The 26,631-nt window shown below is 38.3% G+C and overlaps 1 protein-coding gene across 28 annotated transcripts in view; it reads left to right on the forward strand.

Moving 5' to 3' along the window:
- Positions 1 to 6,794: 6,794 nt before the first annotated feature.
- ABI3BP (ABI family member 3 binding protein) overlaps positions 6,795 to 26,631 on the forward strand; it is a 262,627-nt gene continuing 242,790 nt past the window's right edge. For all 28 annotated transcript variants that reach the window (XM_033211435.1, XM_033211443.1, XM_033211438.1 and 25 more), the window contains exon 1: positions 6,795 to 7,019. In XM_033211435.1, the coding sequence (XP_033067326.1) occupies positions 6,941 to 7,019 (79 nt within the window). In that variant the 5' untranslated portion in view covers positions 6,795 to 6,940. The remainder of the gene's footprint in view (positions 7,020 to 26,631) is intronic.

A 26,631-nucleotide genomic window follows, 5' to 3' on the forward strand; every position in this document is an offset into this window, starting at 1 on the left:
TTTGAAATGTAAAAAAAAAAATAAAATAAAATAAAATGACATGATTATTTATTTAGAAAATCTGCATGGAATGCATGAAAAACTACTAGAGGTAATAAGTGAAGTTAACAAGGTTGCAGATATAAGCCCAATATACAAAAATCAATTGTATTTCTATGTTCCTCCAGTAAAAAATTGGTCATTGAAATTTTAAAAATACCATTTACAACAGCATTAAAATGTAAGTGATGCTAAGAGAGAAAACTGACAGGATGTTTACAAGGCCTGTACATGGAAAACTATAAAACATTGCTGAGAGAAATTAAAGAAGACACAGATGAGGGAGAGAAATACCTAGTTATGTTTTAACATTCAATTGTTAAGATGTCAGTTCTCCCCAGATTGATCCATAGATTCAATTGAATTCCTGTAAAAATTTATTCCGGCTTTTTTTGGTAGAAATCGATGAGCTAATTCTAAAATTCATGTGGATATACAAAAGTCAACTAGGTGCAGTGGCTCATGACTGTAATTTCAGCACTTTGGGAGGACAAGGCAGGAAAATCACTTGAGCTCAGGAGTTCTGGTCCAGCTGTGACAACATAGCAAGACCCGATTGCTACTAAAAAAGTAAAAATAAAAAATAAATAGCTGGGTATGGCGATGTGTGCCTGTAGTCCCAGCTACTCAGAAGGCTGAGGTGGGAGAATCACTTGAACCTAGGAAGTCAAGGCTGCAGTGAGTCATGATTACGCCACTGCACTCCAGCCTCAGTGACAGAACTGAGATTGTGCCTCAAAAAAAAAAAAAGAGAGAGAGTGAGAGAGAATAGGTGGGCAAACATTATCTGCTTTTAAGACTTATTATAAAGCTGCAGTTTTCAAGACAGTAGGTTATTGGCATTTAGACAGACAAATAGAGGAATGGGACATAATAGAGACTCCAGAAAAAACCCCACATGTATATGAACAATTGATTTTTGATGAGGGTGCAAAAGTAATTCAGTGGCGAAAGGATAGTGTTTTCAGGAAATGATACTAGCCCAGTTGGGTGTCTGTATGTTAAAAAAAAAAAAAAAAAAAGAAGAAGAAAGAAAGAAAAAGAATGAAAAAGAACTTGGATTAGGATTCATACCATGCACTGTATGCAAAAATCAACTCAGGATTGCTCACAGATTTAAACGTAAAACTTAAAATTAGAATATTTTCATGCCTTTGGATTTGGCAAAGGATTTTTAGCTATGACACCAAAAGTAAAATCTATAACAAAAATGTAGGACAAATCAGACATTGCCTAAATTAAGAACTTTGCACCTCAAAAGACATTGCTGAAGGAATAAAAACAAGCCATGACAGGGAGGAAATATTTGCAAAGTATATATCTGATTAACAAAAAAACTTTTGTTCAGAGTATGTAAAGGACTCACAAAACTCTATTATAAAGAACCTCCTCCCTCAAAAGTGGAAAAAAGACTTTTGAACAGACACCTCACTAAAAAAATAAATAAATAAGCGAATGGCGAACAAGACCTGAAAATACGTTTATCATCATTTGCCATTAGGAAAATGCAAATTAACCCCAAATCTGGCACTATATACCTATATAAGAATAGCAAAAATTAGAATGCCTGACATGCAAATGTTGAAGACATGGAGGAACTGGAACCTCCATGTATTATAGGTGTGAATGTAAAATTGCACAGCCACTTTGGAAATGAGTTTGGTAGTTTCTTAAAAATTTAAACATACACCTGATTAGGTAGTCCACTCTACTTAGAATATCGGATATTTATTCAAGACAAATAAAATCCATCCATCCATCCAAAGACATATATACAAATGTTCGTTGCAGCCTTATTTGTAAGAGCCCAAACTGGCAAGAGCCCAAATGTCCATAAATGAATCTAATTACAACCATGCTCAGTGAAAGAAGCTGGTCAATAATAGAGTACATATTGCATGATTTCATGTATGTAAAATTCTAGAACATGCAATGTAATGCGTTGTACTAGAAAGCAGATCAGTGGTTGTGAGGCATCATGTGGTAGGCACCGAGAGGGAAGAGGGTGAGATTGAAAAGGGGCACAAGAATTCTCTTGGAAGTGAGGGGTATGTTTATTGTCATGATTATGGTGAGGATTTCCCGGGTAAACTCATGTGTCAAGACAAAGGTTAAAACTCGACAAATTATGTACAGCAGTTCCTGGAATAAAATTGTTTCATAACTGGTACCACTATGTAAAGTTTGACGTTCTTTCCATGTCTGCGTGGGTTTTCTCTGGGTCCTCAGGTTTCCTCCCACATCTCAAAGATGTGCACGTTAGTTGAATTTGCATGGCCCTAGGTATGTTCCCAGGACCACCATCCACCTACTTGTTCAACATGCTGCTACGTACTTGCATGCCCCAGGCTCTCAGACTCCCTGATGCAGCACTCTAACTTTCAGGATCCTCCTCTGGCATATCCTCCTGTTCAGAGTTCCTTCTCTAGTTTACTAACATGTTTCTCACTCAGCTCTTGACTCCATCAATTCTTACATTATTTGAAGCTTAAGTGAAAAAAAATTCCCTTCATCTGCACAAGTTCAGCTAGTTACTCAGCACCTCCATGAAGAAAGCAGAATGTAGACAAAACAAGGAAGACAAATTTGACAGCTTAGAGATACACAGCTTAAGTCTTAAAGAAGCTTGTTTCCAGATGAATAGATCCTTCACACTGTTTTATAAGTACAAGTTGCTAATTACTTCAAGGTTATGAAGCCAAAAGTTTAGAGGTCAAGATGGCTTAGACAAATTGAAGAATGACCTGCAAATATCACTTAGGTGTTTGAGGAGCAGTACATCTCTGTGCTATAAGAAGAATTGTGGTGTACATTTGCTCTGGCCAAATGTACCTCCACTGGAGCAGGACACTTGTCCAATTGGATCATGGGTCTAGTTCAGGAAAGTGATTAAAGAAATAAAATCTGGGATGAAAACATGGAGCACTAGGTTTCCCATTTCAAATCAGTCATATTAAAATTATTTTTATTAGCATCCCTTAGAAAAACCACAGCATAGCTTCAAATATTAATTGCATACATACAAGCCTTTTAAAAATCTCCTAGCATAATACTTTACAGAGACTAAAAATATGGACAAATATGTTAAATGACTACACAGAGTTGACTTCCAAGATTTGAGAGATGTATGAGTTTTAATAGAAGTCTCATTTGAAATAATGAAATTAATGTTGAGCCCTTAAAAAATCAAACATGAATTGGCCGGTTGTGGTGGTGGGCACCTATAGTCCCAGCTACTCGGAGGCTGAGGCAGCAGAATGGTGTGAACCCAGGAGGTGGAGCTTGCAGTGAGCTGAGATAGCGCCAATGCACTCCAGCATGGGCGACAGAGCAAGACTCTGTCTCAAAAAAAAGAAACATGACATGACTGAAAACTATGACACTTATTCGAGCAGTGTTCTAGATGTCTGCCAGTTTCATGGATTTCACTGACTTCCCCAAGGAGAAAATATTCTTAAAAAATGATGCCATACAATCACTGTACCAGAATTCTATCAGAGTCTGCAGTTGCATAGAAAAGGAAAGAGAACAGGTTCCCAGATTCCCACGTTATAGCTTTTGACACATGGTTTTTGACACAACTTCTGTGTGTGGGATTTGTTTGTTTTACCTCACCTTGCTCCAGAAACAAATTAAAACAACTTACAAAATCACATAAATTAAGACTCCAAGTAAAATAAGCAAGAAATAAGGGTGGGGACAAAAAATAAAGCCAAGAATGATGTCAAAAAATGCACATCACAAAGACCTATATACTTAATATGGGTGGGGGACATATTTGGCTCTAATTTTCTACCAGTCAACACAGAAAGAGAAACCTGGTTACAATATCAAAAAATAAATACAGTTGCTCTGGAAAAATAGTCTCAACTTTTCATACTTGACACAGCAGTCAGAGGTTTTCTCCAGGGTTATTTTGTAAGAGGTACTACATGATTTAGTAAGCAATGTCAAGTAACACTCTTACCATGTACAATAGGGGGTTTCAGGGCTGATTCTTATAATAGACTTCAGTGTAGGTATTACACCAAATGCACTATACTAAAGCATGCTTTAATAAAATTTTTTAATGCGGGCCAATACTGTTTTCAAGAACTGTGAAGGATCTGAGATTTTTACCCTATGTGCAAGCTAGTTCATAGAGGCTGGCAGGAGACACAAAACACCTGAGTCAAAGACAAAGGAAAGGACAGTTTATTACAGCAATAGCAGTAGCCTGAATATCAGCATTTGCACTAGTTCTAGGAGGCCGAATTCTGACAGGACAACACAAAGAGGTACAGGTGATACATATACATGCCATGGGTTGTTTTACAGAAGACGAATGACAAGCTTAGAGAACTTAAATCTTTTATGATGGGAAGTGATCATGTATTCCCATTGCCCCAGAGGGAGATGTTACCTTTATTATATGGGACAGAACACAAATTTCTGTCTTCCAAGGACATTTTATATACAAATATTCTTTACAAGATGTTCTGGAATACAGGGAGTTAGTGCCTCTGCTCATAGGATGTGCAGAAACATTAGTTACCCTGGCAAAATTGTCTCCCAACAACTGTACATTCTAGATCATACTCAAGTGTTCTCTGACATAATCTAGAACTGATCCTTAGGCTATTGGGAGGAATTGATGAATTCCATTTCATTTGACACTTACTCATCGTGTACTTATTGCATTCTTATATTCTAGGTACTAGACACAGTAGTAAAAGAGGCACAGTTCCTTTCTGTAGCGTTACTCCTCCCTAGTCTGAGGAGAGCCCTAATACTTTCAACGTCTTCAATGAATGCTCAAGTGTCCTACTAGCTAAGATAATGCGACAGTTTTTTTTTTTTTTCCTGACACAATAATTAGAGATTGTGCTTCATTTAATTAGTCTCCAGTCAGTTGCAAAACTGCAAATAATGATTGCTAAGGTGGATTTGACTTTGCCTGCTGGCCACGCAGAGGCCAATTCCTGAATTCCTGCTGGCCAAGCAGAGGTTAATTCCTAACTCTTGCACCAGCCCCTCATAAATGTTTTGAAGAACCAGCCTTCTTTACAATATTTCTGCTGGGTTTGTTCCCCTCAGAAAACCTGTCATTTCCTACTAACACAGTGGCCTCACTGGCTTAACATGATGGCAATGACATATAGGAGCAGAACCAGCAGTGCCAGCTGGATAAATGTCCTAACCCGGATTGAGGGAGCTGCTTAGTCAAGTAAAAAATCAGAGATGAAAAAGACCTGTTAAATAACCCAGTCCCTCCTGTAGTCAGTGCCAGAGCATTCCTATGGTGAGAGCTTAGACCCAGCCAGCTCTAAATGACTTTAACAAGGTGCCTTCTCACACTTTATTTGGAAGATGGGGCTGTCTCTTCAATTTATCTTTTTTTTCTTTTTGGTAAGTTTTCTAACTAGAATTTCATTTGACCAGTGTTATTTAATTTTTCTCATACTGTTTTTTGTTCAGCTACAGCACTCCAAAGAGGTAAGCGATTTTCAAAGAGTCAGTATAAATATACCAACAAAGTTTAAAGTACTTTAGTAACCCAGCCATTCCACCCATGTGTCTATATATTTTGACCAAAGTGATGTAAGGAGAAAGGTTACCCATGTGGACTTCAGAGGTAAATATGCCCAGGTTAGAATGATAGTTCTACTTCATTGGGGGTTTATCATTTTCATTATTATTGTTTCCAGTGACTGCCATTTAGTAAATGCTTCCTGTATGTCAGGCTCTATGGCAACTACTTTTGAAAAACTGCTAGCAAACTTATGAAATTGGTACTGTCATCTTTATTTTAGAATTAAAATGTAGTAGTTAAGACTGGAAGCACTGTAGTTAAATGGCCTGCTTAAAAATGCCAGCACTGTGACCTTGGACTTGCACTTGACCTCTCTGTGCCCAGTTTATCTATCTGTAAAATGGGGATGATGACAATGCCTGCCTCATAGACCGTTCTGAGGAATAAATGTCTTAACATGTGTAAACTGATTCGATCAGTGCCTAACACGGAGCAAGCATTTAAATGTCATCAATATTGATTATATAGAGAAGAAATTTGCTCGAGGACAATTCATTAGTAAGTGGCATCCATTATTAAGCAATAGAATATACTAGCATTGTCAGGACACTTAACCTTTGTTCCTCAGTTTTTCTTCATGGCAAAATGGGGATAATGCCATATCTCCTGCAGAGGCACTGAGAAGATTAAAATACAATAAAGTAGGTAAAGACTCGATTACAGAACTCAGTCCATAGTTGAGGCTCACATAGTAATAGTGCTCTCTCTCTGTCTCTACATCTACATCTGTAGACTATATGTGTATACATACATGTATTATACATAATGTATAGCTTTGTAGCTATAGACTTACTCTTAAATGTTTCTCATAATACAGGAACTACAGAATGACTCAAAATGTATTTTTATGAGTTTACACCCATTGAAAAGAATTGGGTTGGTTTACTGGATAATTAAAAACAGTTTCCTTCTTAATAAGGTTTTATTTTATATTTTTAGCATTTTGATAGTTTTTAATATATGATTTCTGGATTCTTTAAAATAGTTTACCAACATTTCAAAACTGCCTAAATACTTCTTCTTTCACAAATACAGATCTGCCATAATTTCAATTTTTATATCTCAGAGGGAAGAGGCACAGTTACAACTTAGCAGAAAGAAAGAAATGTGATGATATGTTTTTGCTGTTGTGCTTTTTTTTTTTTTTTTTTTTGGTGTGTGTGGGAAAGGGTGTGATGTCATCTTGTCTCCGCCCCCCGTGAGTAAGCCCACGGCACAGCTAAATGCAGCCGCCCGCCTCTGTCACTGGGAGACAGTCCACTTAAATGCAGCTCCAGGGTTGCGAGGCACCCACCAGCATCATTCCCCTTGCGAGGTGGCAAATGCAACATGCTCTCCAGCTTGGGGTGTCTACTTCTCTGTGGAAGTATTACACTAGCCCTGGGAAATGCACAGAAATTGCCAAAAGGCAAGTAGCCTGATGTTTTATGTTTTAAAAATAATATTAAGATATAGACGTTTTTAAATGTTGATTTTAAATATGATCTGCTTTACCATATGGGGGGAATAGAGTTATTCTGCAGAGAGTCAAAGTTCAAATGTTTGAAGGGGTCGCTTAAACTTTTACTTTCCCCTCCTGTTCTTTACTTTTCAATTATAGCTCTTTATTGCAAAAATGAAAACAAACTTATTACATTGAGCAGTTGTTCATCAGAGCTTGAACTGTATGCTTTCAAACTATACTACTTGTATATTGAATCATATTATGTAAATGGATATTATAGTCTGTTAAAAAGAGTTGTTTGGTGTTTTTATCCTCCTTCCCAGAGACTGAATCAGTAGTAGCTTAAGATTCAAAAGAAGCGAATTCTGAAACCTTGAATCTTTGATGTGAACCTCAAACATACCTGACTAGGAGGCTGAGGGAGCCTAGGGAGGTCAGACCAAAGTCCGGTCATGTGCTAATGTGTAGACTCGTCCCTCCAGTGGAGCTTGGAAGAGGGCTTGATCTGTTGGACAGGACACTCCCCCTTTTCCTGGCTAAGTTGTTCTCATTTTAGTGTTGGTATTTTGTTTACAAATGTTATCAGAAGAAAATTAAAATTTCTAAATTTTGACCCTAAAAACAACCCTTTGAGCCCATCAGAACCAAAACAAGAGGCTTTTGCCTCTCCTGTCTCTGAACATAAATGTTGCATGTACTTTTGTTTCTCTGCAGAGGCACGTCTATAAGCCAATTCTAGGTCTGTGAAGGCTTTTTATGGTTGCAGACTGCTGTAGTCAGCAGGATTATGAAAAACAGGCTGGAATTTACCATACAGTCATGATGGAAAACATCAGAGGTAATGCAGAGCTGCAGGCTTGTCAAGAACCTGGTGTGCCTAAAGTCAGAAAAAAAGGTTGCTAGTGTCAGAATATCCAAAAGATGATCCCCAGGTCCTCTCCCTGGGTAGTGTGCTCCAGGATCATCTTGTCCCAAGTGAAAACTGTTCTTTCCTCGGTGGGTAAAGTGAAACTTGAATCTAGTATGTGAAGGCTGAAGCGGTTGGCTAGTTGATATTTCACATGATGATGTGAACAGCAATAAAAAAGACTAAGTGAACTTTCTCAACTCCGATCAAATAATTAAAGAAAAATAAAAAACAAACACTCTTAGATCTTTTTCTACCAAGAGTTTTGCTCCTTGATCACAATAAAACTGGGATTTAAATAAATCAATTATGAGCCACAAGCATGCAGAGTTAATTGGACCTACTCAAGGAATATTTAACAGTGACATATCATTTGAGAAGAATCTGGGGGTTTTCTCAGGTTTAATACCTACAGATGGCTTTTATTTTACTTTTTATTCATTGCATAGGGATGATATAACCACAACTTTGTTACTGCAAACTTCTGCAAAATCCCAGTGCTTTAATTATCATGTTGCAATCACTAGATACAAATCTCTTGATACAATTTTTCTTTATTTATAATTGTAAAGAAAAAAAAATACTTGTCAAAAATGGCCACAAAACTTTCATTGTTTATTTTAAAAATATTTGTAGTTTTGGTAATTTGGGAAAAAACATCAAATTATAATAATTATAAAAGAAATGGCAAGTCTTGTTTTTAATACTATGTTTTCTCTTTATTGGAAAGCGATTGAGGATGTTTTAGCTGAAGTCATCTTTTTCAAACTGTGCTCCAGGCAGAGGGGCACTCTTTGTCCTACAATGGGTAGAGTTTGGGATGAGGGTGAAAAGGCAGCTGATTCCTGTCAATAACTGGGGGAGTCTTTATGAGGGGGGAATCACAGTAAGTGTTAGCAGTTTGCACGTTCTCAGTAAAGAAAATACAACTTTTTGTTTCTCACACTCATTTGACTAAGAATCCTCTTTTCCATAGAAGATCTATAATATCTTAACAGGGGTTTGTGTGTCACAAGATATGTTTGGGGAAACGTAGAGTTTAAAAAGAAGAAAAAGGAGTAAAAGTTTTACTTTTATTCTTTCTTCTACTTTAGAGTTGGTTAAATACTATTTGTGACTTAAGAAGTGGTTAGAATTCTGGCCTGGCACGGTGGCTCAAGCCTGTAATCCCAGCACTTAGGGAGGCCGAGACGGGCAGATCACGAGGTCAGGAGATCGAGACCATCCTGGCTAACACGGTGAAACCCCGTCTCTACTAAAAAATACAAAAAGAAACTAGCTGGGCGAGGTGGCGGGCGCCTGTAGTCCTGGCTACTCGGGAGGCTGAGGCAGGAGAATGGCGTAAACCCGGGAGACGGAGCTTGCAGTGAGCTGAGATCCGGCCACTGCACTCCAGCCTGGGCGACAGAGCAAGACTCCGTCTCAAAAAAAAAAAAAAAAAAAAAAAAAAAGAAGTGGTTAGAATTCTGGAACTAGAAAAGACATTCATGATCACTTAGTCTAGGGATTCCCAGACCTTTGGATTTATGGACCAACAAAAATACACAAATCTTTTAACACCAGGGTTCTGTTATAGAGAGCATTCTTGAATTTTGCTATGTGAGGATGCTCAAAGGGGACAGGACAGAATGCCTAGTGTTTATAACATTTTCATAGTTTTATAAAACAAATAAATTTAATTTCATAAATAAGTCCATTGTTATTTTTCTCATTTTCCCACAGACTAATGAAAAATTTATCACATGCCAATATTTGGAAACCACTAACCTAATATAACCATTTATTTTACAAATGAAGATACCTCAAAGCAGGGCAGATTTAGTAACTTTGCCATGTTAATGGTGGAGCCAAGACTTGATACCTAGCTTCTCATTCAAAATCCATATTCTAACCTGCCTCCTGCCAGACAGGCAAGTTCCCTGACCCCAACCTTAGGAATGACATTCTGTGGTGTACATGTGAATGCTACCTATTCCTCGAATAAAAGACTTTCTTTTACATTTCTTAAACATTACTTTATTTTTTAACATTTTTTTCTAAGAACACACCTACATTTTTATGTACATATGATTTATATATATGGTTATTTATAAGAAGTCAGTTGTTATATGTGGAGTGCCTATTTGCACATACTTTCTTCTAAAGTATGTACCTAGCCACATACTTTCTTCTAAAAAGTAAGTTATTAAAAGATTTTTGCTTACTTTTTAAAAGCTTGGAGACTATTATTAATGGACCTTTTCTCTTCCCCACCACGAAATGACTATAGTTTTGGCCAATTATTTATTTTTGTTAGCCTCGGTTTTCTCATTTGTAAAATGGGACTAATGATAACTATCCCATAGTATTTTAGGATCAAATGAGATAAGAGACACAAGTCTGGCACATAACAGATTTTCAATAAATCCTTATTGGGTCATAGAAAAGGGGATCAATGTTGAAAAACATGCACACTGAATAACACATGATCTTGTATTCAAAATGTAAGACAAATCTCTTGTAAGGTAGGAAATGAGGTGGTGTGATCTTGGCAGAAAGATGGGGTAAAGGGCTGCAGTGTTGTTCTACGTGGCAACAAGGGAAGGCTTCTACTGCATTCTAGTCTGACCACTGTCTGCCCATATGGCCAACATTACCCTGTGGAAAGCTGCACCTTTGCTTTAAGATCAGCTTTTCCATGGGGATTTGTAAGATGTCATAGACCCTCCAGGTGAGCTCCTGTTAAACTTGTTTTTCAGGAGGTGAATTAGACCATACTAGAGAAGAATTTTCACGTTGTTTTATACCTTTAGAAGCCCCTGTGCTCCAGCTACCTCTCAGAATCTTTATTCTTGGCATCACTGACCTTTTTTCTTTTCCTGGCAAACAGGCTAAAATAAAAACCAGTGAGAACAATATGTAATGAAAGGAGAAAACAAAATCTTATAGTAGGAGAGCAGGCCCTTGACACACCTCTGCATGGAAACTCCAGTATACAGAAGATTATAGTTAGCCCGAAGGCAAAGGTTATTATTTTTAAGCAAGTGTGAGAAAAACCACAGAGGAACCTCCAAGATACAAGTGTAATCAGATGACCAGAGGGCATGGGGATCTTGCGTGTGACTCTTGGGATGTGATACAGGGAAGAGGTAGCTGGCTCTTTGCTTTGGGTTCTTACCTAACAGAGTAGAAATATCTGACTTTAGCAACAAAACACAGAGCAGATGATAATTGTAACAGTAACTGCCATAGCTATTAATAACTATTACCATTACTATTATCATAGATAACATTCTTTGAGTATATCCTGCATATGGTAATTTAGTGTTTCATATTTTAATGTGGAAAACCTAATTAAATTATTGAAGCTCCTCCATTGTCTTTGTCTGTCTCATACTTCTATGACAAAATACCTGAGACTAGGTAATTTGCAAAGAACAGAAGTTTATTTTTCACAATTCTGGAAGCTGGGAAGTCCAAGATCAAGGTGCTGACATCTGGTGAGGGCCTTCTTGCTGCATCCTCACGTGGTGGAAGGCAGAAAGGCAAGAGACGGATAAACTTTCTCCATAAGCCTTTTTGTAAGGGCACTCAATCCCATTCACAGGGAAGGAGTCCTCACAGCCTAACTGCCTCTTAAAGGCCTCAGCTCCTAATACTATCGCACTGGCAACACCTGAATTTTGGAGAGAACACATTCAGACTATAGTACCTATGAAGCAGGTAAATATATTATTCCCATTTTCAGAGCATAAAATTGTGCCTCAGAGCATTTAAGTAATTTACTCCAAGTAATACAGCTAGAAAGTGGCAAAAGACTATACCTTTAATTTTGATGCAGTATTAGTTCCCTGCTCTATGTGAAGGTACATTAATTTGTTCAAGTAACAAATTATATTGGATGTATACACAGAGCACTGGGGCTGGGGAGAAAAGCTTGGTACTTGTCTTCAGGGAGCTGACCAGCTTGTGGAGGAGAAAAGGGACTGGTGTGGAAAGGGATAATTACAGTAGAGAAGGGTCATCCTTCAATGTCGGTGAAGCACAAAGCATTTTGAGAATAAAAAGGATCCAATCTGGATGAGAGGTATGAAGAATTATGAGAGAATAAGAAACCCAAATAGAGGTCTAGAGTACAAACACAAGTTGGGACAAGGAGAAGGATTGCTGAGAGGTGAGGGGCTTTCTCAACAAAGGTAGCTGCTGGCCCAGAGCCCAGGCAACCCCAGGGGCCAAAGCTCAGTGAGTGTTAAAGTACTGAGAGGGAAGCCTAGACTGAAAAAAACCACACAAGATATAACTGTGCTCTCCTTGTCTCTATCTGGCCTGACTCCTCATGATTGATTACAAAGAGGAAATAAAATGTTGTCTTTGGAGAGGAAGGCTCTTACATCTTGCTCTGTCAACTTTCCAGCTGCTCACCTGGCAGCTGGCTCTCCAGGGAGCCCTTCCAACCTCACTTTGACAAAACAAGAATGTGTCACTCCAACAGCTCAGCCCATTTCTCCAAGGGGTGGTTGATGCTTATGGGAGGCTGCAGAGGATCCCTTCCATCTTAAGTTATGGAACATAGGATACTGGTGAGGAATGCAAAGCCTACTTGGTGTGGTTCTGCTTTTATTTGAGTAATATATATTTACTCAAATAAAATATATATTTTAATACAGTATTGCTGGGACTGTATTAAACAGTACATTAGAAAAAAAATGGTTCTGCTGCTAAAAAGAAGTTTAAAAACCACCAACCAAGAAAATTACTTTAGCATCTTTTACAGCTCTAAAGTTTCTTGATAGTTTTATTGATGTGTTTGTCTATCAATCATTAAAGATTATCAGTAGTCCTTAATAATTCTTAAAAGTATGATAATAATCATCATGTTTCATATCAATGGTATTTAATGCTGTGTTTATGTAAATTATTTTATCCTCACATTTGTGAAATATATTATTATTATTTCCATTTCACAGATGAAGAAATAAGCTGAAAGAGTATGTTAGCCTCCTGTGGCTGCATAAAAAATTTCCACAATAATCTTTAATCAACTGTTAATAATCCTTACTAATCAATGGTCAACACATCAAGCATAGATTATTAAGCATCTACTAGGGAAACTCAATGAGGTACAGCCCCTGCTATAGAAGAACCTTACATTACAAAGGCAAAAATTGACCAAATATAATTTGTTCTGATGCTACATTTAGTTTTTTTTTTTTTTTTTTTTTGAGACGGAGTCTTGCTCTGCCACCCAGGCTGGAGTGCAGTGGCCGGCTCTCAGCTCACTGCAAGCTCCGCCTCCCGGGTTCACGCCATTCTCCTGTCTCAGCCTCCCGAGTAGCTGGGACTACAGGCGCCCGCCTCGTCGCCCGGCTAGTTTTTTGTATTTTTTAGTAGAGACGGGGTTTCACCGTATTAGCCAGGATGGTCTCGATCTCCTGACCTCGTGATCCGCCCATCTCGGCCTCCCAAAGTGCTGGGATTACAGGCTTGAGCCACCGCGCCCGGCCTGATGCTACATTTAGAACCCAAGGTTTAAATAAACAAAGTTTTCTTGTGTTAATTATACATTCACTAGTTTAGTTTTATAGACTGCTATATCGGTCTATAAGATACTGTTAAGAATTCTTAGTATCTTGCCCTGTCTCCCTTCAAGAAAGAGAAGGGACACAGAGGAACACTTGAAAATAGAAGAATTTATCAATACAATATTATAGCAAAGACAGTTAAAATGTTATAGGTTCATGTGAGTTTACAGAAGGTTTTTTAAAGACGTAAGTGAGGTGTTTAATGAAGGGAATGCCATTCAGGAGATGGGACTAATCACTCTATCTGGATCACCACCCTCAGAAAAAATTTCCCTTTTGCTGTTCCCTGATTGCAATTTATAACAGTAGGTATAAACAAGAGAATATTGAAAGTAAATAGGTGAATTTAATAAAATTGATCTCAGAATAAACATAAAATTAATAAATAGGACACTCTAATGTGATTATCTAGATTATCTAGTTACCTAGAGAGATTGCTAAATAGTCAAATAAAAACATATTTGTTAAAATGACCCCCAAAAAGTAAAAATAAATAGTATCAGCTAAAGAAGGAACATGCTAAACATAATATAGAAAAACAATAATTGATATATATATACATTCTATTAAAATAACATTTAAAAAGATGATAGCCGGGCGCGGTGGCTCAAGCCTGTAATCCCAGCACTTTGGGAGGCCGAGACGGGCGGAGCACGAGGTCAGGAGATCGAAACCATCCTGGCTAACATGGTGAAACCCCGTCTCTACTAAAAATACAAAAAACTAGCCGGGCGACGTGGCGGCACCTGTAGTCCCAGCTACTCGGAAGGCTGAGGCAGGAGAATGGCGTGAACCCGGGAGGCGGAGCTTGCAGTGAGCTGAGATCTGGCCACTGCACTCCAGCCTGGGTGGCAGAGCGAGACTCCGTCTCAAAAAAAAAAAAAAAAAGATGATAAGCATATTACTATGTATCAGGCATGATATTTAATGCTAAGTGTTTATAAACATGTGAAATATATATTATTATCTCCATTTCACAGATAAGAAATTAAAGAGTATATTAGCATAATCCCAGCACTTTGGCATGCTGAGGTGGGCAGATTACTTGAGATCAAGAGTTCAAGACCAGCCTAGTCAACATGGTGAAACCCCATCTCCATTAAAAATACAAAAATTAACCAGGTGTAGTGGCAGGTACCTGTAATCCCAGCTACTCAGAAGGCTGAGGCATGAGAATTGCTTGAACCCAGGAGGCGGAGGTTGCAGTGAGCTGAGATTGTGCCACTGCACTCCAACCTGGGCAACAGAGCAAGACTCCATCTCAAACAAAAAAGAGTCTGTTAGTTATCTTTTTCTTATAACAAATGTCCACAAAATTATCAGCTTAAAACAACATGCGTTTATTATTTCACAGTTGCTATGAGTTAGGAGTCTGAGCCTGGTTTAGCTGGGCAGACTGTCCTTTCCTTCAAGATGTCTCACAAGGCAACAGTGAAGGTACTGGCCAGAGGTGAGGTCTCATCTGAAGGTTTGCATGGGGAAGGATTCACTTCTGAGATCACATGGTTGTTAGGAGAATTCAATTCCTTGAGGATCATTGGTCGAAGGGCCTCATTTTCTCACTGACTATTGGCCTGAGGTTGCTGCAGGTCTTTGTCACATAAGCCTTTCTATTAGGCCACTTGCTTCATCAAAATGTACACATCCAGAAGAGTCTGCAGGTAAGATGGAGGTCACAACCTTATGTAGCCTAATCACAGAAGCCACAACCCATCACTTCTGCCATATTCTATTGGTTAGAAGTAACTCACAGGTTTACCACACAAGTTGATTGTACACCTTAGGTTACGTAAAAGTCTGTCCACCACAAAGAGCTCAGTGGCTGGTAGCAAGTGATATAGTGAAACTATGAACATGGGAAATCTAACTCCAGAGCATATACTGGTGTAAGCATTAAAACTCCCTCAACTTCCTACAGAATTAAGCATTTTGTGGCAGATGCCAACATTGGCAAGCTGCTAATTTGTCTCCCTCAATGGTTGAAGTTAATTATAAGAAATCTCTGAGAATTGAGATAAATATCTTAAGAGTACAAAGTATATATTCAGTACCTGATGTGGACCTTGTTTTCTGTATACAGGAGCCCAGTCAATGCCTAGATTCCTTTGCTGGTTTCCTCTGTGGTCCATCAAGTGTGGTTGATATCGTGTAGAGAGGCATACAGAATTCCTCCAAAATAGGAAAAATGCTTTTATCCCTACCACCATCTCTTAAAGGAAAAGAAAAAAAATAAGAAAAAAATTAACATATTAAGTAATTAACACCTATGAACTTGATGATGCTATGATACAAAATGTGCTTTTCTGGCCGGGTGCGGTGGCTCATGCCTGTAATCCCAGCACTTTGGGAGGCTGAGGCGGGCAGATCATGAGGTCAGGAGATGGAGACCATCCTGGCTAACACGATGAAACCCCGTCTCTACTAAAAATACAAAAAATTAGCCAGGCATGGTGGCACATGCCTGTAGTCCCTGCTACTCGGGAGGCTGAGGCAGGAGAATTGCTTGAACCTGGGAAGCGGAGGTTGCAGTGAGCCGAGATCGTGCCATTGCACTCCAACCTGGGCGACAGAGGGAGATTCTGTCTCCAAAAAAAAAAAAAAGTGCTTTTCTGAAACTTCAGTGGAGTGGCTTTTAGAGTAAATGAAAGTTACTGTAGGTCTAATTAAACTTGTGTGTAGAGAAAGAAAATACACTTTTATCAGTGGATATGATGGAAGCAACTAGAAAGACCAAAGGAGTTTCTCTCAGATCCTGTTCAGTGTTAATAAAACAATTCTTCCATATGCTCTCGGGAAACAAAATTTAGGTTGTATACAGAAAATATTCTAACCATGACACTCGGAATCTCACAGAATGTTTAATACTAGATACCCTGTGGGTCTCTTCTCTAGCCTACAGTCTTCTCTTGTGTTGGGAAGGCCTCAAAAGCTCAGGAGGCACACGGCAGGAAAGGCTGGCTTCAAGGTCTCAGACCACTTTGGCAAACTTCTGTGGACAGCTAGACTAAATCAGTACTTATTCTACTCCATATAATATTAGCTTGGGTTTCCCACTGAGAGCCTTCCACAGCAAGATTGTTGGAGTGTGTTGTAGGTTGTAGGTTTCCCTCACCTACTAAAGCCTTGACATATATTTACAGTGATTTTGATGAACATTTAGAAGCCTTAGAGCTGCTCTGAGGTTTAAGGTCCTCTCAGTACACACGCTATGAAGTCAGTTAAAGTTCCTTCCTGTGGAATTCTGAAGAAGGAGCTAGAAGATGTGACATTTTCATAGAAGATTTGTTGTCATTCTCCAGTCAAAGATCATACTTAGAAAGCCCACCCATTAGAAAACCAGGGCAAATTCACCCACTTCAAGCATCTTCTGGTCACACAAGAAATTAATTTTAGAGAAAATTGAGGCCTAATTCACATCTCACCTATGACATAGCAATTCAATATTTTCTTCATTTAATAAGTTTACCTGTGACTATAAATACTGTAACATATATCCCAATATAGGCTATAGCCCAATATATCTAATCCTGGATGCACATGAGAATACTAAAGTTTTCAAAAATATCAGTAATGCTCTGCCTCCTCATCAAATTTATTTTAAATTTGTCTAGGGTGGGATATTTATTTTAATTCCTCAGGTGATACTAATATGACCAGGGTTAAGAACGACTGATTTGGAGATTTTTGATAATTTGCATGTATAAGTGCTTGATAAATAAATCTTTCTTGACGAGTACAGAGTAAAATTTAAAAGTTGCTAGTATGTTTTTCTACTATTTAAGTTTTGATTTCTGCAAATTTAAAAGTGATTTTTATTTTTATGCTGCTTTGTTCCAGGATTTTAAAACATTGTTTGAAAAAAATTTCAGAGTTCCTCCTGAAGCTATATAAAATAAGTAAATGTGTAAAATTGAGATGAACATTTGTTTTTAGTGTTAGAACATAAGTGCTACTCTCAGAAGCCAGATCTGAGAAGTTGTGACTGTGATTTTTAAGACCAGACTTACATTTATTCATTTTGTCATTCAATTAATATTTTTTAATCATCACATTAGGATTACAAAGATGAATAAGACATTTCCTGCATTTAGGGGATTTGAAATCAGTTCTATTTAAAAACACTTGGCCACACAAAAGTCGTTTAGTTTTACATGAAGCTGTTGGTGTATTAATTCTTTATCCTCATTTAACAACCAACATTTGCAGGAGCTAAGCTATCCCACTGTGTTGCCATGTACTGGCTTTAAGTGATATACATAGGAAGAAGAAAAACGAATTCAAATATAATCTGTTAAGAAAAACAAAGCACCTCATGATTTCAGCGCAAAATATAGGAGTTAAGCAAATATGCAATGAATTTCCATACTCAGAAAGTACAGATTATGTAGATTATATTGAAAATAACTTATTTAATTGTGCACATTAACATATATATTCCAGCTGATTTTTCTATTTTATGTTAAGGATAATTTTTCAGCATGTAGCATGTCTTATAATCTGAAACATATTTAAAATGTATTCTACTGTTTCTCTAATGTAATGGAAGTTCTCTCTTCTCTGAGTAGGGGTGAATGAAACCTTGCTGAGACTTTGAACAGGAGCGCTTTGCTTACAACATGATGCCAGGGTGGAGTTTCAAACATCCTTTCTCATTAAATACAATTCTGTGATTTTTCCCTTCTGTTAGCTGATAAGAAAACATTCTGGTTTCCCAAGGGTCCTCCTGAGAGGCCACTGTGCACGTGTGTGTGGGTGTGCAAGACCTAACCGGCCTTGCTTCTCTCAGAGCAGCAGATTCTGTCGTTCAAGGAGGGGCTTGGAGTGTCTGCCAAAGTCGTGCTGGCAGCGAGCTCTGGAATTTAGTTCTGTTCCAGCTATGTCGGCAGGAGATGCAGGACAATTTCCTTCTCCTTTCACTTTCCCAGATGAAGTTAAGACATTCTGGCCAGTTAGTTTAGAGTAAGGTATCAGATGACCTGGAAGACAGTCCCTCCATTCTTCTCCAGGCACATCCTTTCCAAACTCTCCTAATGATCCTGCTGTCACAGAATTCTTCCCTAACTATTCCTTTTTACAAGAATTAAAAGGAAAATGATGCTGGGCATGCTCTGCCATATCAGGTTTACCTAGTTTGTAGTTTTGTTATGAACTGGAAAGATAAACACTGAAAATTAGCAACATGGGTTAGTGGGTAAAGTGCAGGAGTACACGTGAGCCCGAGTAAGTCATTAGGTTGGTGCAAAAGTCATTGTGGTTTTTGCCATTGCTTTTAATGGCAAAAACCTCAATGACTTTTGCACCAACCTAGTGCTTCACTTTTCTGAACATCAGGGTTTTTTCCTCTAAAAAAAAGGAAATAATAAAATTATCAGTCCTCTTTTTAGCTTTCATTAACAAGTAATATTCGGGTGGCATTAATGGATTTTTTTGATAGTAACTTTTTAACCAAAGTAAACAAATGTGAAGACCGGGTACATTTTTAAAACTCTTTACCTGCTGATATAGTTTGGCTCTGTGTTCCCATCCAAATCTTGTCTCGAATTGTAATCCCCATAATCCCCACACGTGGAGGGTGGAACCTGGTGGGAGGTGATTGGATCATTGGGGTGGTTTCCCCCATGCTGTTCTCACGATAGTGAGTGAGTTCTCACGAGATATGATGGTTTTATAAGTGGTAGTTTTTCCTGCACTCTCACACGTTCTCTCTCTTGCCTGCTGCCATGTAAGATGTACCTGCTTCCCCTTCTGCCATAATTCTAAGTTTCCTGAGGCCCCTCCAACCATGCAGAAGTGTGAGTCAATTAAACCTCTTTCCTTTATAAACTACCCAGTCTTGGGTATTTCTTTATAGTAGTGTGAAAATGGACTAATACATCTGCCTTGGCAGTGATGGAAAGATCTAGACACTCCAGGAGCCTGGACACTGATACTGAGCAGAAAGAACACCCTGGCTGGGTGTCAAAGTCCAGAGTGTCTGAGCCTGTGGTGTGGCATCCACACATGAAACAGGATCTGCAGAGAGGAGCCAGGGCACTGGGAGTATTTTCAAAATAATTCTTGCCATGAGCATCCCACTGCTGTTCCCTCATCCAGCTCTCTCTGAAGGAGTTTGGAAGATCCTGCTCAGAGCATGTTTGTCTTTTACGGTGAAACATCTGAAAGTACAAGTTGTGGTCCTTGGTCATTTTTTTCTCCGCCTATCCTTGGGATGCAATTCCATGTGACTTGGCCTGCTCCTGGATGCCTGCTGCAGTCTGTCTGGTCAGTCTGCAGGTACTGGATTAGTTTGATTGCGTGACTCTTTTTCTGCACTCCTTCTTTTCGTTCCTAATCCTTCTCTTTCCTAAACTTTCATCCTCCTTCTTCTGCCCCTCCTTTTTGTCCCTTCTCTCAACATGATGAGAGTCTTCAGAGCATCCTCCTGGCTTCCACCCCCAGCCACTCCTGCTGACCACTTGGCCTATGTCCTTGCCTCACAGCTGACTCCTCATCTGTTTGGATGCGGCAGGAATTATCCTTTGGAAGACAATGCACACTTTATTATCTTTTTAAAGGCAAAAGTGTTGTTTCTATGTCATGCAAAGTATTCCACTTGGTTGAAGAATATCATTGCTTCCTGTTCATTTATCTTGTCATGACCAATCTTGGAACAGCACACATTTATATTCATTTGATCAGCTCTGTGTATATCATATTAGACAGACCGTAACTGTATATTCACACCATAGCATTCCTAAATGGCTTTGGTTATAACATAAATCACTATGTCCCTTGAAGGGTGGCAACAACATATGCACAATAGCAGTCAGACATTATACTGTTCTTTTGTAAAGCTTGTTTTCAGTTTATTCTGGATGTTTGTTCTATTGTAGTTGGAGTTTGATATTTTGAAGAACTTGCAGAGAATTCTGCTGTTTTCCAGTGGATCTTTCATTCAAATGTCATATTTCTCTTCATTTTTCTTGTAACCAATATTTCCATGAAACTGAGTTTCTGTGTAAAGTGTGCCCAGGAAATGGTGATCCTGTAATTCACGACTAGATCACAGTTGCAGGCATTTAATACCATTTCAACATATAAACCTCTTTCTTTGATCTCCATTTCTCTGGCTGGCTATTTTTGCTATATTCAACGGATGACTTCCAAATTTTCCTCTCACTCTTTGTTTATAACCCTCTTCTTTCCCACTTGCGTGTCTTCTCAGGTTCTAATTCTTGTGCTTGGAAGACCCTCATGATCTCTGCTATGGTAACTTTATATGTTCTATTGGCTTTTAGACTTTTACATTATAACCCATATTAATAGTGAATACTGGAAAAAATGTGTATTTCAGTGAGCTTTCCAAATCCAGGTGTGTATGTGTTTGCACATACGCATGCCATGTTGGATTGTTGTGCTGGTTCATCTTGTGATACAAATAAAAAACAAGGGAGGCTGAGGCGGGAGAATGGCGGGAACCCGGGAGGCAGAGCTTGCAGTGAGCCGAGATCGCACCACTGCACTCCAGCCTGGTAGACAGAGCAAGACTCTGTATCAAAAAAAAAACAAAAAACAAAAAACAAAAACAAATAAGAAATAAAGTCCTACAAACCGACTAAATTTGGTGTGACACACAATGAATTTTTGAATGAATCAACATATTGGCAGTAGCATGGTTTAGAGTTTTGCTCTAATGTGTAACAACCTAGTTGCAAAATTCTTTACAGACAGTCTTTCAGCAAAGCAAGTGATTTTGAACATTATCCCATTTTATGAACAACTCAAATTTTAAATATTGCTATTACAACTGAGTTACCAGAATGACTAATAAGAAATATCATTGGATTACTTAGAGAATTAACAATACTTCATAGGACAGGTTAGACAAAATTCCTTCTCCACATGTTCTTGGCAATAAATCCCATTTTCACAAATTTTCAAAAACATGTCAGTGCCTTTTCAAATATTTTCAGGTGCCTTTCTCAGTTGTTTACAAGGAATGTGCATTGAGTCTTAGAAAAAAAAAAAAAAAATCCCATAAATTTGTCAGCTGAATTGCATTATATAACACTTGTTCTTAACTGGCCATTCAATGCAAACATCTGTTTTCACTTACGTCGGAAAATTAAGACAACAAGTATTTACTGTGGTGTTTTCCAAAGTCGTCATAACCCATGGCTCAGATGTCATCTGTATGGTTTCTGTGGTGTCCCAGAAACATCCATTTCAAACATTCCTTTTCATGGTTGGAGGTTGATAGGCCACAAAGGGACCACAGATGTTAACACTAAATAAATTTCCTGTGAATTATCAAATAATTTAAAAGGCATTAAAGGATAAGCATTAGCAGAGTAAAGATCCTTTTAGGGATATCTGTTTCCATGGACTTTCTTATTTTGTGAGAGTAATTCTTTCTTTTAAAAACATGGCAAGAAACATTTACCTCTGTTTGTTAGCTCTGAATCTAAAATCTCTCTCCCACCTACCCTTTTTCATTTATAAACTTGCATCCTACATCTACAAGGCCTGGTTGCGGAAGATAATTAGATGGAAATAAAAGAAATTTTATGACTTGACGTTGTTTTATTGAAATATGGCTATTTAACAAACCTGGAGATAATTACTCTCACTCACAGTATATGGAAAAGCAAAAAATCACTGAGTGCAGTGGTCCTCCAGCTTCAGCAAGCATCATAATCTCCTAGAGGGCTGGATAAACTCAGAACACTGGGCTCCATCCCCAGAGTTTCTGACTCAGTAGATCTGAGGTGGGGTGGTCTGGAGAATTTGCATTTCTCACAATTTCCCAGATGATACTAGCAATGCTGGTCCTGGGATCACATTTTGGAAACCACTGACTTAGTGAATCTGCTAAGTCCTGCCTCCCCTAACCTCCTTGCCTTTCACTCCCCTCACCCTTACTATACTCACATCAGATTCTGATTCAGTTGTTCCGGTAATCTGCATGATAAACAACTATCACTGATGATTCTCATGAGATTAACCATGCATTGAGAAATAATGCTGATCTCTTTATACAATCAGTACAAAGCACTCAGGTACTACTTTGAAGAAAGTGGATAATACAAACTTAGCTACCTTAGTTCTAGAAATTTGGAGAATCTGTGCTTTCTATTGTTGAGTATATGATACGTATCTGTAGAAAAAAATTTAGCTTGATAGAGTGAGACCCTCTAGTTCGTGAGATGAACTTGCTGGCTGCCTTTTATAATTAGAAACTATTTTTTTACCATAGCTAGCTGGAGCCCTGGGCAGCACTTGCTTAACGTAACCTTGTTTGGTGGTGAGTAATGTTTAAAACTTCAGCTGAGAGGCTTTGGTGACATTATGAGTTATTAGTGGGAGTCATTCCACTTGTGTATATGTATTAAAGTTAATGCCTAATATTAACCAGAGGCATGTGTTAAGTGTAACCCAAATTCAAGAAAACTCACTATAAAGTATGGACAGTTTACTAGGTCAATGAAGAAAGACACAGTTGTGACACTAAAGATGAATTTGATACTTCATGTGAATGTTTTCTGTCATTTTTTCTTACATAGAGTGTTAGCCAGCCCTTCAGCTAGAATTGGACATCAGCCTATTGTTGAGCATTAGCTGTGACATTTACACTTGGCAGCCAGCTGAAAACATTGTGTGTGTAGCCTGCAGGTTAGAGTTTCTTTTCTTAAGCTCAGGGGAGCCATAAAACCCTTGAAGTAGTATGCAGACTAGTACAGTTGTGGGTATGTGCATTTTCAGGAGTGTTGGTCTTTGGATATTGAGCTTCTTGAAAAAGTCTAAGAGCCGATAAAACTTAAGAAATGTTGAGACAGATGTCTTTTACTAAGCAAGAATTAGGATGGGTCAAGTGAAGGGCTGGAAGAATTACTACTATATGCATAGATCATGCAGAGAGGACCTTGAGATGGTCCATGAAAAATCTCATACTTTGTAACTAAGACATGAGCACACAGTTTATTTTATGTCATTTCTTTTGATGTGGCACAAAAAAATTTAAGTGTGGTAGTATCCAAGGTGGCCCTCAATTATTCTCACCTGCTGTCATTCATGCTCTTATATAGTCCCCTTGCACACTGAATCAAGGTTGGGCTGTGTACTCATTAAATACGGAAAAAGTGAAGTGAAAATATGTAACTTTCAGAGGCTAAGTCATAAAGGATATTGCAGTTTACACCTTGTTCATTTTCTTGGATCACCCAGTCTGGAGAAAACCAGCTGACGTGTCCTGAAACCCTCAAGCAGACCTATGGAGAGGTCCACACCATGAAGGGCTTAGACTTCATGCCTATATCCAGCACAATTAGCTAGCCATAGGAGTGAGCCATCTGGGAAGCACATCTTCCAGCCCCAGTCAAGCCTTCAGATGATGGTAATCCTGGCCAATATCTTAACTGCAAACTCATGGGAGATTCTGAGCCAGGACTGCCCAGTTGAGCTGCTCCCAAGTGCCTGATCCACAGAAACTGTGTGGATGATGAATGTTTATTGTTGATTAAGTCACTAAGCTTTGGGTTAATCTGTTATACAGCAATAGATAACTAATGTAGGGAGCATATGTGATATCTTTTTAATTTTAAAGGGCTATTTAAATGGAACAAAAACAGAATGAGAAATATAAATAATCTTATCTGTTGGCATATGGCTTTGGAAATGTAGTTTTGCCTATGGGCAAAAGGAAATTGGAAATAAATACAGGAAGAGAATTTTGGGATCAGTTACCTTTTCCAGGACCATAAAAAACTGAGCATAAATGCTGATTAAAGAGTGATTGGAAAAATACATGAACAATTATCCTTTTAAAAAAATTCATAGAAAATGTTTGGTAGTTTAGAGCAGCTAAAGGACCATATCTCCTGAGGCCTTCATAGATGGCCTTGTCTTTCATTCCAGAGGCCATCTTAGGACTGGCCTTAGGCCAAGGGTGTGGATCTGTACTGGTCCTGCTATCATTTAGAAGAGTTGACCTGTACCCAAGATAGCTTAAAGACAGACAGATCTGAGATCTGCCCTGTAGCTGACCTATATCCTCGAATTCCCCTGAGGAAAAAAATGGGCCTCCTGGAACAAATTTGGATCAGGCCAAGTTTTCAACTCCTTGGCCTTAGCTTAGACCCCATCTTGAAACTTATGCCATGGCATTCTCGTGTAATTATATCTCCAGGGTAGGTATTGTGAAATTTCTCATCTCTTATTAAAATATCATTTTCTATGCATCTAACATTGTGATAGAATAAATAAAGAAAGAAGAAAAATGGTTACCATGCTGGTAGAATTTATATCCTAGCAAGAGGAATACACAAACCAAACAGGATACTACCATGTAATAAATGCTAAACTGAGGAAGAAATAAAGCTGAACTGGAGTTTATTCCTTTCCAAAAATAGTTTTATTTTTCTTAGGAGAATTGGGAAGGCTTTGAACAGGGCCTTCTCTGCCATCCTGCAAAATTTTATGGCATTTCCATAAGTTTTTTATTAAAAAAAGAAAAAGCTTCATGTAGGGAATATTTTATATGCACCATCTGTGGAGGGTGAGAAAAATTTTCTAACCCCAACCCAGAATACATGATAAATATGAATATATTTTTGAAGAAGCAGGCAACATATTTATAAACTAGGGCTCTCTCAGAACATTAACGACATTTTAACTCTATATTTTACCTATAGTTTACTTCATTAATGCATGCCACTATTGCTTTAAGCTGAACACATTTGCTCCCTTCAAAAATACTGTTTATAAAATGATTATGAGGAAAAACCCCAGACCCTTATCACCAGTTGCTGAGACCTTATTAAGAAAGCACATAACAAAACATAAAAATTGGGTAAGGAGTTTCCATCCAGTTGGCCACTCCCTTGGCCAGTCAAGATTTGGGTTGCTTGGATAATACAGGTCACAGGGGGCAAGGAGTCTTCTGATTAGTGCCTCTTCCCAGACCAAATACCAGTCTGGATTCTGAGGCTTTTTTTTTTTTTTTTTTAATATTTCAGGGTGTTTTTTTTTTTTTTTTTTTTGCTAGTATGTATCATCATTCAGGGGAACCACAAGGCCCCCTGTGGCCCCTTGCTTTCACTCAGATTCAAGGCACACTGGACTTGACCTTCCCAGAGCATCCCATAGTTGCCAGGGAAGGATTGTTCTGGCGGTGAAAACATGTCATTTCCTACCCCTCCTTTATCCACTCTCAATACACACACCTAATTCAATAAGCAACATATTCAGGCTTTTGAAGCTAATGCTGTTTGTGAAGGACTGAAAAAACTGAGTCAGGTCTAAAAGCATCATCCCAACAGGGAGGGTGCCACTAGAAAAGTCACAACTGTGACTACAGACCCACTATTATATAATCCATTTCCCATCCTGTCCTCGGAAATGGGGAGCCCCTTCATCCTTTCCAGCCCATCTACCCCAAGGCAGCTAGATCACAACTGGGGCTCCCTTCTAAAGTGACTCACTTGCCCCTAGGACTCCCTTACTAGAAGTGGGGGTATATTGCCTTGAGGTTTAATGTTGTTATCTTGTTTACTAAAGTTGAATTTCAGTGTGACAATACAAGGAGGCATCTTCTAATGATTAAAAGCTTTTATCTACATCCAAGTGTAGACATTTTTTATTTTTGCAATATCCTTCTCTCTCTTTTTTCTAAGACAAGGTAATAATAAAAATTCTCTTGAAAAAATTCCCTATACTATTATTAATAGATGGAATTATAAAATAATATTCAGATTACCATATTAAAATAACTAACTTCTTATCAAACTGGAGAGCTTTTTTGCCTAGACTGTCTATAAACAACTTACTTGCTGTCTCTTACAGAGAGAACATCTTAAACAGCATCTTGGGCAGGTTTCACTTTCTAGAATGCTCATCATGTCTTGGGATACCTGTTATTCCATGTCACACTCTAAAGCTAACTGTGACTTATTTTGACATTACTTTCAGATAATTAGTAAATATTCTTCTGTAGTTATATCTTAATCCAGGTAATAAGCAACAAATACCTTTTAAAACTCTTTCTAGGTTTAAACGCACCACAAAAGATACCTTCTCTAGTTCCTTTGTCTATCTAATTGCTTTATTCAATCCAATAAATTTTTATATTTTG

Source organism: Trachypithecus francoisi, unplaced genomic scaffold (assembly GCF_009764315.1).
Source record: "Trachypithecus francoisi isolate TF-2019V2 unplaced genomic scaffold, Tfra_2.0 Lachesis_group0, whole genome shotgun sequence".
Classification (NCBI taxonomy): domain Eukaryota; kingdom Metazoa; phylum Chordata; class Mammalia; order Primates; family Cercopithecidae; genus Trachypithecus; species Trachypithecus francoisi.